Source organism: Gymnoscopelus microlampas, assembly GCF_963454915.1.
Source record: "Gymnoscopelus microlampas genome assembly, chromosome: 1".
In the NCBI taxonomy this organism is placed as follows: Eukaryota; Metazoa; Chordata; class Actinopteri; order Myctophiformes; family Myctophidae; genus Gymnoscopelus; species Gymnoscopelus microlampas.
In genome coordinates, this window is record NC_139962.1 from 64,927,735 (window position 1) to 64,940,973 (window position 13,239).

Genomic DNA, 13,239 nt, shown 5'->3' on the forward strand with positions numbered 1-13,239 from the left:
TGGTACAAAAATAATAAGATGGTGGGGTTAAATGAGGCAATTATACACATTAAGCACCAATAAAAACAAATTACAAAAGTTTTAAGAACCCCTCATTTCACCCTTGTCACATGTCCATTGCCTCCCTTCCTCTGGAAAGACAACACACCCAATTCCCAGAAGTTATTGTTTCCCACCTCAACATCCCAGCTGTGAGTCCCTGAGTTAAATCCCTCAGAACCCAGGATGTTGTGTGGATAATCCAACCTCTCTGAGTTAGCATGAAGCTCTATACGTACATCTTCATCAGATAACACACTGGTCAGATCATGAGACAAGTTGAGATCTGTATTGGAGGTGTTGGGGTCCAGGATCACAGGAGTGTAGGCGACAATGTCCTTCATCTTGTCCCAGACTCTGAAGGTCAGGTTGCCAAGGTGTTTGGCCACGTCTATCGGTGCTCCCGAGACTGGCTGTGCATCCTGTAGTGTGCGCTGGAATCTTTCCACTGTGGTCTTATAGTTCTGCAGGAATGAGATGTCATCATCCTCTACATCTCTGATGGTTTTGGCAAGAGTCACCATCTCTCTGCTCAGCCTCTCAATCTTATCTATCGTCATCTGACTCTTCTGCCTCTCCTCCTCCCTCAGGGCAGAGATCCTGTCCTCCTCTTCCTGAGAGAGGAACTGGCGAATGTTCTCAAACTGTTTCTTAATCTGTGTCTCTGTGTGCAAGGCCTGAACCTTAATGCATTCTGCTGCTTCGATATAGTTTGCTCTCAAGCAATGCAAGTCCTCCAGTTTCTCATGTAAAGGCTTCAGTGATTTCTGGAGGTACTCTTTACGACATTTTGCAGATTCGTAGATGGGTCTGAACTTGTGTCCAGTGTGTTTTTCAGAATCACAACACACAAGACATGTCAACTGTTCATCGTCCAGACAGAACAGCCTGAGTTTCTCCCCATGCAAAGTGCAGAGAACCTCAGCCTTAGCTGACAAAGATCTGTGACTTCTCTCCTCTAAGAAGTTCCCGCACAGGTTCTTCAACACCAAGTTGATAGGAGGTTCATCCTGGGAGTAGTTTGTTTTGCAAACAGGGCATCCCTTGTTCCATGTTGGTTTTCCTGTCCACCATTGCTGCAGACAGGCTTTGCAGAAGCTGTGGCTACACGACAGGATAACAGGCTGTTTAAAGATATCACGGCACACAGGACAGGTGAGCTCCTCTTCTTGTCGAGACAAACAGGAAGCCATCTTGTCTGCTAGCATCACACTCCCTCCTCTGGAATGTTCCCCGAGGCTGACATGGTTGTGAGTCACCAGTGTTGAAACTTTAAAGCAAGAGATCTAGCAGAGGAAACAACAGTGTTAGGCATTATGAGTAGCAGTGGTGCTAGTGCTAGTAGGCAACAGCAACAAAATAGAAACATCTACACATGTTCGAAATGTTTGAAATATAGTTAGCATATAGTGTAAAGCCATACAAACTTTAAAAAAAACATGAACATGAACGTCAATTTACCTGGAAATTATGTTTCATGGTATTTCCAACCGACCACTATCATATTTGTATAATTAAACACTTGTTGGTTGACTGCACCCTCCATCACCTTTCAAATAATTGCTAGTCAAATCAAAACACACAAGAATTCTGAAAACAAACTACATACCTGATTACTTCACCAAGTCCAGAAGAGAGAAGTTCAGCTCTCAACAACAATGCAGATTAAAGTGACACCAAAATAAAACAGAGGCCTCTTATAAACTCACAGAGGATGTGTGTGATGGCCCAATCAGAGTGGGGGGTGGGACAGACCAACAATAGACAGAAACTGTCCAACCGTTGGTGAACAGCCCTCACTTAACCCTTCACACCCTGCAAGTCCAAATAATCCACTTGAGAGTTGAATCAAGTACATCATTCAAAACAGGTGGAAAAGGGAAGACAAAATTGTATTTCCACTTAAAGTCACTGGTTCAAGTTTGTTCTAGCTGGTTGCATTTAGTGCACACAACATCATATTACTCTGCCATTAGTGCTACCAAACATATGTTACAGCCATGTTTACCTCATATAATTTACCCCATTCCCTCAAAGATAACAATACATATACATTTATATTAATCTAAAATGTCCACCATAGTGCCTTTAGAAAAACAAAACTACTGACCCAAACTGAATATCACGTGGCACATTGTACAAGTGAATGTCTCCCTGTGACAGCACAATTGAGAAAAACAGTAGCTGGCTTAGCTGAAAAGTTTCACTCACTAAGGCCAGACCACACCAATGCATCTAGTCGTACTTGCAAAAAAACTTTAAACTGTACATTAAAGTATCATGTTTATTAGGAGGTGTTGATCAAATTACACCATAACAACTGTGAACAATATACAGGAATAAGTCAAAAGAAAGAAGTGGGGGAAAAAAACTACATCCATAAGACAAGTGATAATTCATATCCCGGAAAACCCCTTAGTTGCACAGATTGTGTCAAATTGGTAGTGGAAATTGGAAGTCACTCTCAGGGATTGAAATAGGACAAAGTCCCTTTGTGACCGTTTGTAGCAAAGGTTTTAGTGGAATGACTACAGTGAGAAAACACACAGGGATCCATACAGGGGAAAACCCTTTAGTTGCACAGCTGGTAGCACAAACTTTCACAATTATTGTAAAGCACCTTGGATAATGGCACTATATACATGCAGCACTTCATTTTATATTTGCTTTTTAATCTTCATTGTGTTCACGTGGGTGATATGGCCAGAAACTGTTGAACCCTTAGATTTTGTTCCAGCTTTTGTGTTCTAAACACTGAATAGCCTGTAGTTGAACGACGCTGATCATAATAGAAGATGATGCTTCACACATTCACTTGCTGAATAGTATGAAAACAGGGCAGAGAAAAGGGCCGACAGCATTAAGAACAATCGTTAAGACCTAAGCCTCTGTTCTGCAAGCCCTTATCTGATCACATGCAATCAGACACTCACACTTGCATAGCAATGGCTGCATTCCAATGCAAATAGCTACTCTGGAAGAATACAAAATTGCAACAATGTCTCTTTCCTGTGAGTGTTGTAATTATGTATGTCCTGATGGAGATCTGAATAGATCGAAACGTTGGCAGCGCAATTCAAATACAGCAGTGCCCCAATGGGGTGTGGTGTTGTACAGTTTGTGGCAAAGCCTTTTGTCGAAGTTGTGATCTAAAAATCTAAAAATACACAGGAGGACTCATACAGGATAAAAGGTCTCTCTAAAAATATACACAAGGACTCATACAGAATAAAAGCCCTTGTTACTACTTGTTAAGTCCAACAGCACATTTTTAAATATGAGGATTGATATTAGGGAGAGGCTGTTATTTGAACAATAACATTATCTATTCGTAAAAGCTCTTATAGTTGACACGCAGAATAATGTATGATCATTCGTTCAAATCCAATGACAAAAACAGTAACAAAAACAGAAAACAAAATTTCAACAATGTGTCTTTCCTTTGAGTGTTGTAATTATGTATATGTACGGTACTAGAGGTGCGGGTCGCTACGCGACCCTTCCGTCTAGTCGCTGGCGCGAGGCTCTCGTGAAGTGGGCTGTAGATGTTTTGGAGACGCAAACCAAAAGCGAGAGCAACAGTGTTTCCAGACGCAAACCGAAAACGAAAGCAAACTGAGAAGCAGCACCCTCAGCCCAGCGAGACGGCGCGCGCTGCGTTTGTGACAGGGTGGAAAACGAGGCATTCTTATTATTCTTGTTATTTAATTGATGCACTGTACTCATCATCTTAACACCCCTTTTAACCTTGATTGTGATGTGCACTGTGTATTTATGAATGAACAATGTTTTCCCCCCGGTCCCGAGCCACTTGGTATGGTCCACATTGACAATGACAGCAAACAGCTGATCGATTGACTGACACAGGGCGCGGTCACTAGCAGCCAACCACGACGGAGAAGGGCGTGGCAACAGCAGAGAAATGAGTAGAACCGCTCAGTTTAAAAAGGCAACGGAGAGAGAAGGATGCAGAGCGAGAGAGGACGGGGAGTGCGACGAGAGAGCAGAGCATAGCCGAGGAAAAGGCGAGAACAGACGGGAGAGCGCGTGCTGCCAGCCATTGAAGGCCGAGCAAACATTTGGCAGACGGCTCCATTGTTATATTGACCCGTGAGAGACCAGCCGTGCAGAGGGGAAGGAGAGGACGAAAGCAGCGACGACCAGACCATATAAGGAGCGAAGCAGGGCCTGGAAAGGAGCAGATGCAAAGAGAGGCTAAAGTGTTGCGACGCGCAACTCCGTCAGTAGGCCGCAATCCGCGGCCTTCGGAGTAAGTTTCCATCTACGCAACACTCGTTTGTGATAGCCCATACTGCTAGCAGCCCACAATACATTACCTGAAACAGATGAACTGGCTCCATTGTTTCTGTATTTGCAGACGGTGATATGAAACAGACGCACAATTGAAGAGTCCTGGCTTGGTTCTCCTCCACCTGTTTTCCCCCAATATTTGCACATGATGGTTTTAGAGTTTGTAGCCTTTTATTGTATTTAACAGCACCTGCACTTTACTTTACATAAGTACTTGATGCACAATTGCTGTTTTTGCACATCCTGCTGTTGGCCGATAGAAACCCCCGAGTTGCACTTGAATGGCCTAAAGTCCACATAGTTTGAACGCACTTTATATAGCACCGCACTTTACTTTTTATAAGTAAATTTGCCTATTTTGCTATTTTAGTTGCGCTCCTGCTATTATTGTTTGTTGTTGCCCATTGTTTGCATTTTAGTAGTTTAGAGTACATTTTTAGTTAGTTTAGCGGCGCCATAGGAGGTTAGGGTATATTGTAGGATTGTATTATTTTTGTATGTGTTTTAAAGGCATAGAGGCCTCTTGTATCAGGGAAATTTCTAATAAATGTATGTTTACCCCTTTTTATCCGCTGTGTGGTTTCAGTTCCTCCTTGGTTTTATTGGTGTTGTGTTCTCTCTATGTATAAATACTTACCCAGTTATCTCGAACCTGTAAAAAGCCTGTTGAGAGAAAGAGAGTTAATCCAGGAGTTCTTGGGCTCCTTTAATTCAAACCTAAGTGGCGTAGTCTGCAAGGTTAATAACTTTATTACATTGGTATACGCAACAATTACGCACCCCGCACTTTATTGTGCAACTGATATTTTATTGTTGTTAAAACCATTCGTGAATAAGTTAAAAGGTGTCATTATTCCACCAAGCAAATTGACACAGTTAAATGTGACTCAGTCGGCAGTAGCTCACACGTTCAACCCTCTCAAAGAGTCAGACAGACAGACAGTATTTGGATGGGGGGCGTGGTTGGCGGGGTTGCCATGTCCAGGAGTTGTAAGCGTGAAGTGGCGTGTAATTGGTTAGGGAAAGTGCGTCCACGCATGCGCAGTGCGCAGCGCGGTGCTGTTGGATGAAGCTGGTTGCTTGTTGCTGGCGCGCAAGTGTGGCAACACTGATGCAAGTTGCCCACAGACAACCGTCGTGTTGGCCACAGACAACCGTCGTGGCGCATGACTTTAGATCCCAATTGTAAGGTAGATAGTTAGTGTTATAGCCAGAATACTGAGTAATATTTGTACTGAGTAATATTTGTGCAAAGTGTGGAGTTATTTTGAGCATGCCTGTACCCAGATAGGAAGATGGTCGCTGCTTTTATGATGCTATGTATGTATGGTAATCAGGTAATGGATGGAGCAATTCATTGAGAAGAAACTTTATTGACATTCTGCATTCACACAAAGCAGGAACATTTCAGAGCAAGTCACCATAAACTAATGTAGGTTGTATGAACATGTTTGCATGACAAGATACAAAACATCACTTAATTGATAAAGTATTCAATCCCCATATTATTTGTAGTGTCACCTCATATAGCATTTCTAGTGAATTAAAGTACTCACAAAGTATTAACTTCTTGTATCAGTGAATTTGGCACGTCACATTCCTCATAATAAGAAATTAGCTCATCAATACGTGTTTATATCCACAGATTGACACAACTACAAAGGATAGGTTTGGTTATTTCCTTGATTCACAGACTGATGTGAGAAAAAAAGGCACATCAAAGATCCCAAAAAAAAACAGAAAAAAAACAACTAAAACAAAGTATTAGGACATTGTTATATTTGGTGATATGTTGTGTATCTAACATATGCTAATTGTTGTCATTGTTGTTGTCTTCACATCTAACTGTGGTGTTCTAGTGTGACACAGACCTTCCCAGGTAACACCTTCAGAGGGAGATGACCATAAGTAGAAATGAATGGAAATAGTCTCCTAGTGAAAGTGTGCGCAAAGGTGAGTATATGAGTGTTAGAATCAGGATCCGAGAAGGTCAGCTCTCCTCTGTTCCAGTCCAGATGGACTCTGATCTTTGAGGGGTTCTGGTTTACTGCGATATCAATCCCTGACCCTGTTGAGGAGCTTGCTGTGTATCTACCATTCACAAAGCCTAAACACCACATCATACCTTTGTGTCCATTGCCTCCCTTCCTCTGGAAAGACAACACACCCAATTCCCAGAAGTTATTGTTTCCCACCTCAACATCCCAGCTGTGAGTCCCCGAGTTAAATCCCTCAGAACCCAGGATGTTGTGTGGATAATCCAACCTCTCTGAGTTAGCATGAAGCTCTATACGTACATCTTCATCAGATAACACACTGGTCAGATCATGAGACAAGTTGAGATCTGTATTGGAGGTGTTGGGGTCCAGGATCACAGGAGTGTAGGCGACAATGTCCTTCATCTTGTCCCAGACTCTGAAGGTCAGGTTGCCAAGGTGTTTGGCCACGTCTATCGGTGCTCCCGAGACTGGCTGTGCATCCTGTAGTGTGCGCTGGAATCTTTCCACTGTGGTCTTATAGTTCTGCAGGAATGAGATGTCATCATCCTCGACATATCTGATGGTTTTGGCAAGAGTCACCATCTCTCTGCTCAGCCTCTCAATCTTATCTATCGTCATCTGACTCTTCTGCCTCTCCTCCTCCCTCAGGGCAGAGATCCTGTCCTCCTCTTCCTGAGAGAGGAACTGGCGAATGTTCTCAAACTGTTTCTTAATCTGTGTCTCTGTGTGCAAGGCCTGAACCTTAATGCATTCTGCTGCTTCGATATAGTTTGCTCTCAAGCAATGCAAGTCCTCCAGTTTCTCATGTAAAGGCTTCAGTGATTTCTGGAGGTACTCTTTGCGACATTTTGCAGATTCGTAGATGGGTCTGAACTTGTGTCCAGTGTGTTTTTCAGAATCACGACACACAAGACATGTCAACTGTTCATCGTCCAGACAGAACAGCCTGAGTTTCTCCCCATGCAAAGTGCAGAGAACCTCAGCCTTAGCTGACAAAGATCTGTGACTTCTCTCCTCTAAGAAGTTCCTGCACAGGTTCTTCAACGCCAAGTTGATAGGAGGTTCATCCTGGGAGTAGTTTGTTTTGCAAACAGGGCATCCCTTGTTCCATGTTGGTTTTCCTGTCCACCATTGCTGCAGACATGCTTTGCAGAAGCTGTGGCTACACGACAGGATAACAGGCTGTTTAAAGATATCACGGCACACAGGACAGGTGAGCTCCTCTTCTTGTCGAGACAAACAGGAAGCCATCTTGTCTGCTAGCATCACTCCCTCCTCTGGAATGTTCCCCGAGGCTGACATGGTTGTGAGTCACCAGTGTTGAAACTTTAAAGCAAGAGATCTAGCAGAGGAAACAACAGTGTTAGGCATTATGAGTAGCAGTGGTGCTAGTGCTAGTAGGCAACAGCAACAAAATAGAAACATCTACACATGTTCGAAATGTTTGAAATATAGTTTGCATATAGTGTAAAGCCATACAAACTTTAAAAAAAACATGAACATGAACGTCAATTTACCTGGAAATTATGTTTCATGGTATTTCCAACCGACCACTATCATATTTGTATAATTAAACACTTGTTGGTTGACTGCACCCTCCATCACCTTTCAAATAATTGCTAGTCAAATCAAAACACACAAGAATTCTGAAAACAAACTACATACCTGATTACTTCACCAAGTCCAGAAGAGAGAAGTTCAGCTCTCAACAACAATGCAGATGAAAGTGACACCAAAATAAAACAGAGGCCTCTTATATACTCACAGAGGATGTGTGTGATGGCCCAATCAGAGTGGGGGGTGGGACAGACCAACAATAGACAGAAACTGGCCAACCGTTGGTGAACAGCCCTCACTTAACCCTTCACACCCTGCAAGTCCAAATAATCCACTTGAGAGTTGAATCAAGTACATCATTCAAAACAGGTGGAAAAGGGAAGACAACATTGTATTTCCACTTAAAGTCACTGGTTCAAGTTTGTTCTAGCTGGTTGCATTTAGTGCACACAACATCATATTACTCTGCCATTAGTGCTACCAAACATATGTTACAGCCATGTTTACCTCATATAATTTACCCCATTCCCTCAAAGATAACAATACATATACATTTATATTAATCTAAAATGTCCACCATAGTGCCTTTAGAAAAACAAAACTACTGACCCAAACTGAATATCACATGGCACATTGTACAAGTGAATGTCTCCCTGTGACAGCACAATTGAGAAAAACAGTAGCTGGCTTAGCTGAAAAGTTTCACTCACTAAGGCCAGACCGCACCAATGAATCTAGTCGTACTTGCAAAAAAACTTTAAACTGTACATTAAAGTATCATGTTTATTAGGAGGTGTTGATCAAATTACACCATAACAACTGTGAACAATATACAGGAATAAGTCAAAAGAAAGAAGTGGGGGAAAAAAACTACATCCATAAGACAAGTGATAATTAATATCCCGGAAAACCCCTTAGTTGCACAGATTGTGTCAAATTGGTAGTGGAAATTGTAAGTCACTCTCAGGGATTGAAATAGGACAAAGTCCCTTTGTGACCGTTTGTAGCAAAGGTTTTAGTGGAATGACTACAGTGAGAAAACACACAGGGATCCATACAGGGGAAAACCCTTTAGTTGCACAGCTGGTAGCACAAACTTTCACAATTATTGTAAAGCACCTTGGATAATGGCACTATATACATGCAGCACTTCATTTTATATTTGCTTTTTAATCTTCATTGTGTTCACGTGGGTGATATGGCCAGAAACTGTTGAACCCTTAGATTCTGTTCCAGCTTTTGTGTTCTAAACACTGAATAGCCTGTAGTTGAACGACGCTGATCATAATAGAAGATGATGCTTCACACATTCACTTGCTGAATAGTATGAAAACAGGGCAGAGAAAAGGGCCGACAGCATTAAGAACAATCGTTAAGACCTAAGCCTCTGTTCTGCAAGCCCTTATCTGATCACATGCAATCAGACACTCACACTTGCATAGCAATGGCTGCATTCCAATGCAAATAGCTACTCTGGAAGAAAACAAAATTACAACAATGTCTCTTTCCTGTGAGTGTTGTAATTATGTATGTCCTGATGGAGATCTGAATAGATCTCCATCAGAATAGATCGAAACGTTGGCAGCACTTCATTTTATATTTGCTTTTTAATCTTCATTGTGTTCACGTGGGTGATATGGCCAGAAACTGTTGAACCCTTAGATTCTGTTCCAGCTTTTGTGTTCTAAACACTGAATAGCCTGTAGTTGAACGACGCTGATCATAATAGAAGATGATGCTTCACACATTCACTTGCTGAATAGTATGAAAACAGGGCAGAGAAAAGGGCCGACAGCATTAAGAACAATCGTTAAGACCTAAGCCTCTGTTCTGCAAGCCCTTATCTGATCACATGCAATCAGACACTCACACTTGCATAGCAATGGCTGCATTCCAATGCAAATAGCTACTCTGGAAGAAAACAAAATTACAACAATGTCTCTTTCCTGTGAGTGTTGTAATTATGTATGTCCTGATGGAGATCTGAATAGATCTCCATCAGAATAGATCGAAACGTTGGCAGCACTTCATTTTATATTTGCTTTTTAATCTTCATTGTGTTCACGTGGGTGATATGGCCAGAAACTGTTGAACCCTTAGATTCTGTTCCAGCTTTTGTGTTCTAAACACTGAATAGCCTGTAGTTGAACGACGCTGATCATAATAGAAGATGATGCTTCACACATTCACTTGCTGAATAGTATGAAAACAGGGCAGAGAAAAGGGCCGACAGCATTAAGAACAATCGTTAAGACCTAAGCCTCTGTTCTGCAAGCCCTTATCTGATCACATGCAATCAGACACTCACACTTGCATAGCAATGGCTGCATTCCAATGCAAATAGCTACTCTGGAAGAAAACAAAATTACAACAATGTCTCTTTCCTGTGAGTGTTGTAATTATGTATGTCCTGATGGAGATCTGAATAGATCTCCATCAGAATAGATCGAAACGTTGGCAGCACTTCATTTTATATTTGCTTTTTAATCTTCATTGTGTTCACGTGGGTGATATGGCCAGAAACTGTTGAACCCTTAGATTCTGTTCCAGCTTTTGTGTTCTAAACACTGAATAGCCTGTAGTTGAACGACGCTGATCATAATAGAAGATGATGCTTCACACATTCACTTGCTGAATAGTATGAAAACAGGGCAGAGAAAAGGGCCGACAGCATTAAGAACAATCGTTAAGACCTAAGCCTCTGTTCTGCAAGCCCTTATCTGATCACATGCAATCAGACACTCACACTTGCATAGCAATGGCTGCATTCCAATGCAAATAGCTACTCTGGAAGAAAACAAAATTGCAACAATGTCTCTTTCCTGTGAGTGTTGTAATTATGTATGTCCTGATGGAGATCTGAATAGATCGAAACGTTGGCAGCGCAATTCAAATACAGCAGTGCCCCAATGGGGTGTGGTGTTGTACAGTTTGTGGCAAAGCCTTTTGTCGAAGTTGTGATCTAAAAATCTAAAAATACACAGGAGGACTCATACAGGATAAAAGGTCTCTCTAAAAATATACACAAGGACTCATACAGAATAAAAGCCCTTGTTACTACTTGTTAAGTCCAACAGCACATTTTTAAATATGAGGATTGATATTGGGGAGAGGCTGTTATTTGAACAATAACATTATCTATTCGTAAAAGCCCTTTTAGTTGACACGCAGAATAATGTATGATCATTCGTTCAAATCCAATGACAAAAACAGTAACAAAAACAGAAAACAAAATTTCAACAATGTGTCTTTCCTTTGAGTGTTGTAATTATGTATATGTACGGTATAGTTAGTGTTATAGCCAGAATACTGAGTAATATTTGTACTGAGTAATATTTGTGCAAAGGGTGGAGTTATTTTGAGCATGCCTGTACCCAGATAGGAAGATGGTCGCTGCTTTTATGATGCTATGTATGTATGGTAATCAGGTAATGGATGGAGCAATTCATTGAGAAGAAACTTTATTGACATTCTGCATTCACACAAAGCAGGAACATTTCAGAGCAAGTCACCATAAACCAATGTAGGTTGTATGAACATGTTTGCATGACAAGATTCAAAACATCACTTAATTGATAAAGTATTCAATCCCCATAGTGTTTGTAGTGTCACCTCATATAGCATTTCTAGTGAAATAAAGTACTCACAAAGTATTAACTTCTTGTATCAGTGAATTTGGCACGTCACATTCCTCATAATAAGAAATTAGCTCATCAATACGTGTTTATATCCACAGATTGACACAACTACAAAGGATAGGTTTGGTTATTTCCTTGATTCACAGACTGATGTGAGAAAAAATGCACATCAAAGATCCCCAAAAAATAGAAAAAAACAACTAAAACAAAGTATTAGGACATTGTTATATTTTGTGATATGTTGTGTATCTAACATATGCTAATTGTTAAGGTTTCGAGGCCAATAGGCTCGAAGCCTTATTACATCTGTAAGAGTTCATTATTCTTCCGCCGGTTTTGCCAGTTCTGGCCTAACCGCGTGGTCACTTTTTATGAAATTCGGCAATATGGTAGAGGGCTATGCCAAACGGCGAAAACCCGAAACTCACAAACATTGGCCAAAGGGTGGCGCTGTAGCACTCAATTGAAATATGCCAACTTTGAACAGGTACAACTCATGCCCTGTTTGACCCACAGCCATGAAACTTCGATGCACACATGCGTCTCCTCATGCCTAACAACTTTCACACTCTGACTTTTGACCTCTGACCTTTAGATCTCCCACCATTTCGAATTCTATGAAAAGCAGTAAAAAAGACTCTTCCTTCGTACAGATTGAGCAATCTGTACGAAACTGTATACACATGAACTTTGGACCAATGCCGACAGACGTGAGCAAGCGGATTTTCCATAAGTGAAAACGTTAAGCTTTTATAAGCCAATGAAAATTGCAGTTTTATGACAATTATTCATCTGCCCCTAAAACATACATGCAGACTCGCATTTGTTTGACACTTTGCAATATTGTAGAAGGTCATTCCAAGTATCACTGAAACCAATCTTACTCCAATTGGTCAAAGGGGGGCGCTATAGCAATTTTTTGAAAATGCAAACTTTAAACAGGCAAAAGTCATGCCTTGTTTGGCCGACAGCCGTTAAACCTGCTTACACATGTGCCTTGACTCATGAGGAACACATGTATCACTTTGACCAGTAAGCTCTGCCCTTAGATTGTCTGCAATTTTGAGCAGTTTGAAAAACATTTAAATCCAGGATTTCTGAGCAATTTGCGTGAAAGTGTGTCATGTGTTTGAACTCCCTTTTCACTAGTTCAGGTGTGTAGGTTCAATAGCTTGATAGCTTAATCATCTGCCTTGAAATCACAGGGTTGCTGGTTCGAATCCCACCTCAGGTAGACCTCATTATAATTGCATTGCACACAACATGACTGTATCAATGAGGAACATATCTATCACTTTGACCAGTAAGCTCCGCCCTTAGATTGTCTGCAATTTTGAGCAGTTTGAAAAACATTTAAATCCAGCATTTCTGAGCAATTTGCATGAAAGTGTGTCATGTGTGTGAACTCCCTTTTCATCAGTTCGGGTCTGTTGGCCCAATGGCTTAATCATCTGCCTTGATCCCACAGGGTCGCCGGTTCAAATCTCACCTCATGCAGACCTCAACTCAATTGCATTGCACACAACATGACTGTATCAATGAATAAACATGCAATTGTTAAATGAAACGCTTATTGAGAGTAGTTGTTTTCAATGTATGATATACTTCATTCCCTCTTTTGTTTTGTTTTGTTTTGTTGGATTCTCCCTTCTCACTGACCAAGGCTGTGGATTGAATAGCTTGATCAATACAGT

The 13,239-nt window shown here is 41.3% G+C and overlaps 3 protein-coding genes across 3 annotated transcripts in view; all 3 read right to left on the reverse strand.

Annotated features, from left to right (window-relative positions):
* Positions 1-13,239, reverse strand: part of LOC311051909 (GTPase IMAP family member 8-like) — a 644,135-nt gene that overhangs the window by 601,910 nt on the left and 28,986 nt on the right. The window lies entirely within an intron of this gene.
* Positions 93-1,232, reverse strand: LOC311044484 (E3 ubiquitin-protein ligase TRIM35-like; the record flags this gene model as incomplete). The annotated part of the gene is made up of 1 exon (XM_084056106.1): positions 93-1,232. The coding sequence occupies one exon, from the start codon at positions 1,230-1,232 to the stop codon at positions 93-95; it is 1,140 nt and encodes a 379-aa protein (XP_083912232.1).
* Positions 6,192-7,652, reverse strand: LOC311044492 (E3 ubiquitin-protein ligase TRIM35-like; the record flags this gene model as incomplete). Its single annotated transcript, XM_084056128.1, has 1 exon — positions 6,192-7,652. One exon carries the CDS (start codon positions 7,650-7,652, stop codon positions 6,192-6,194), a length of 1,461 nt encoding a protein of 486 aa, XP_083912254.1.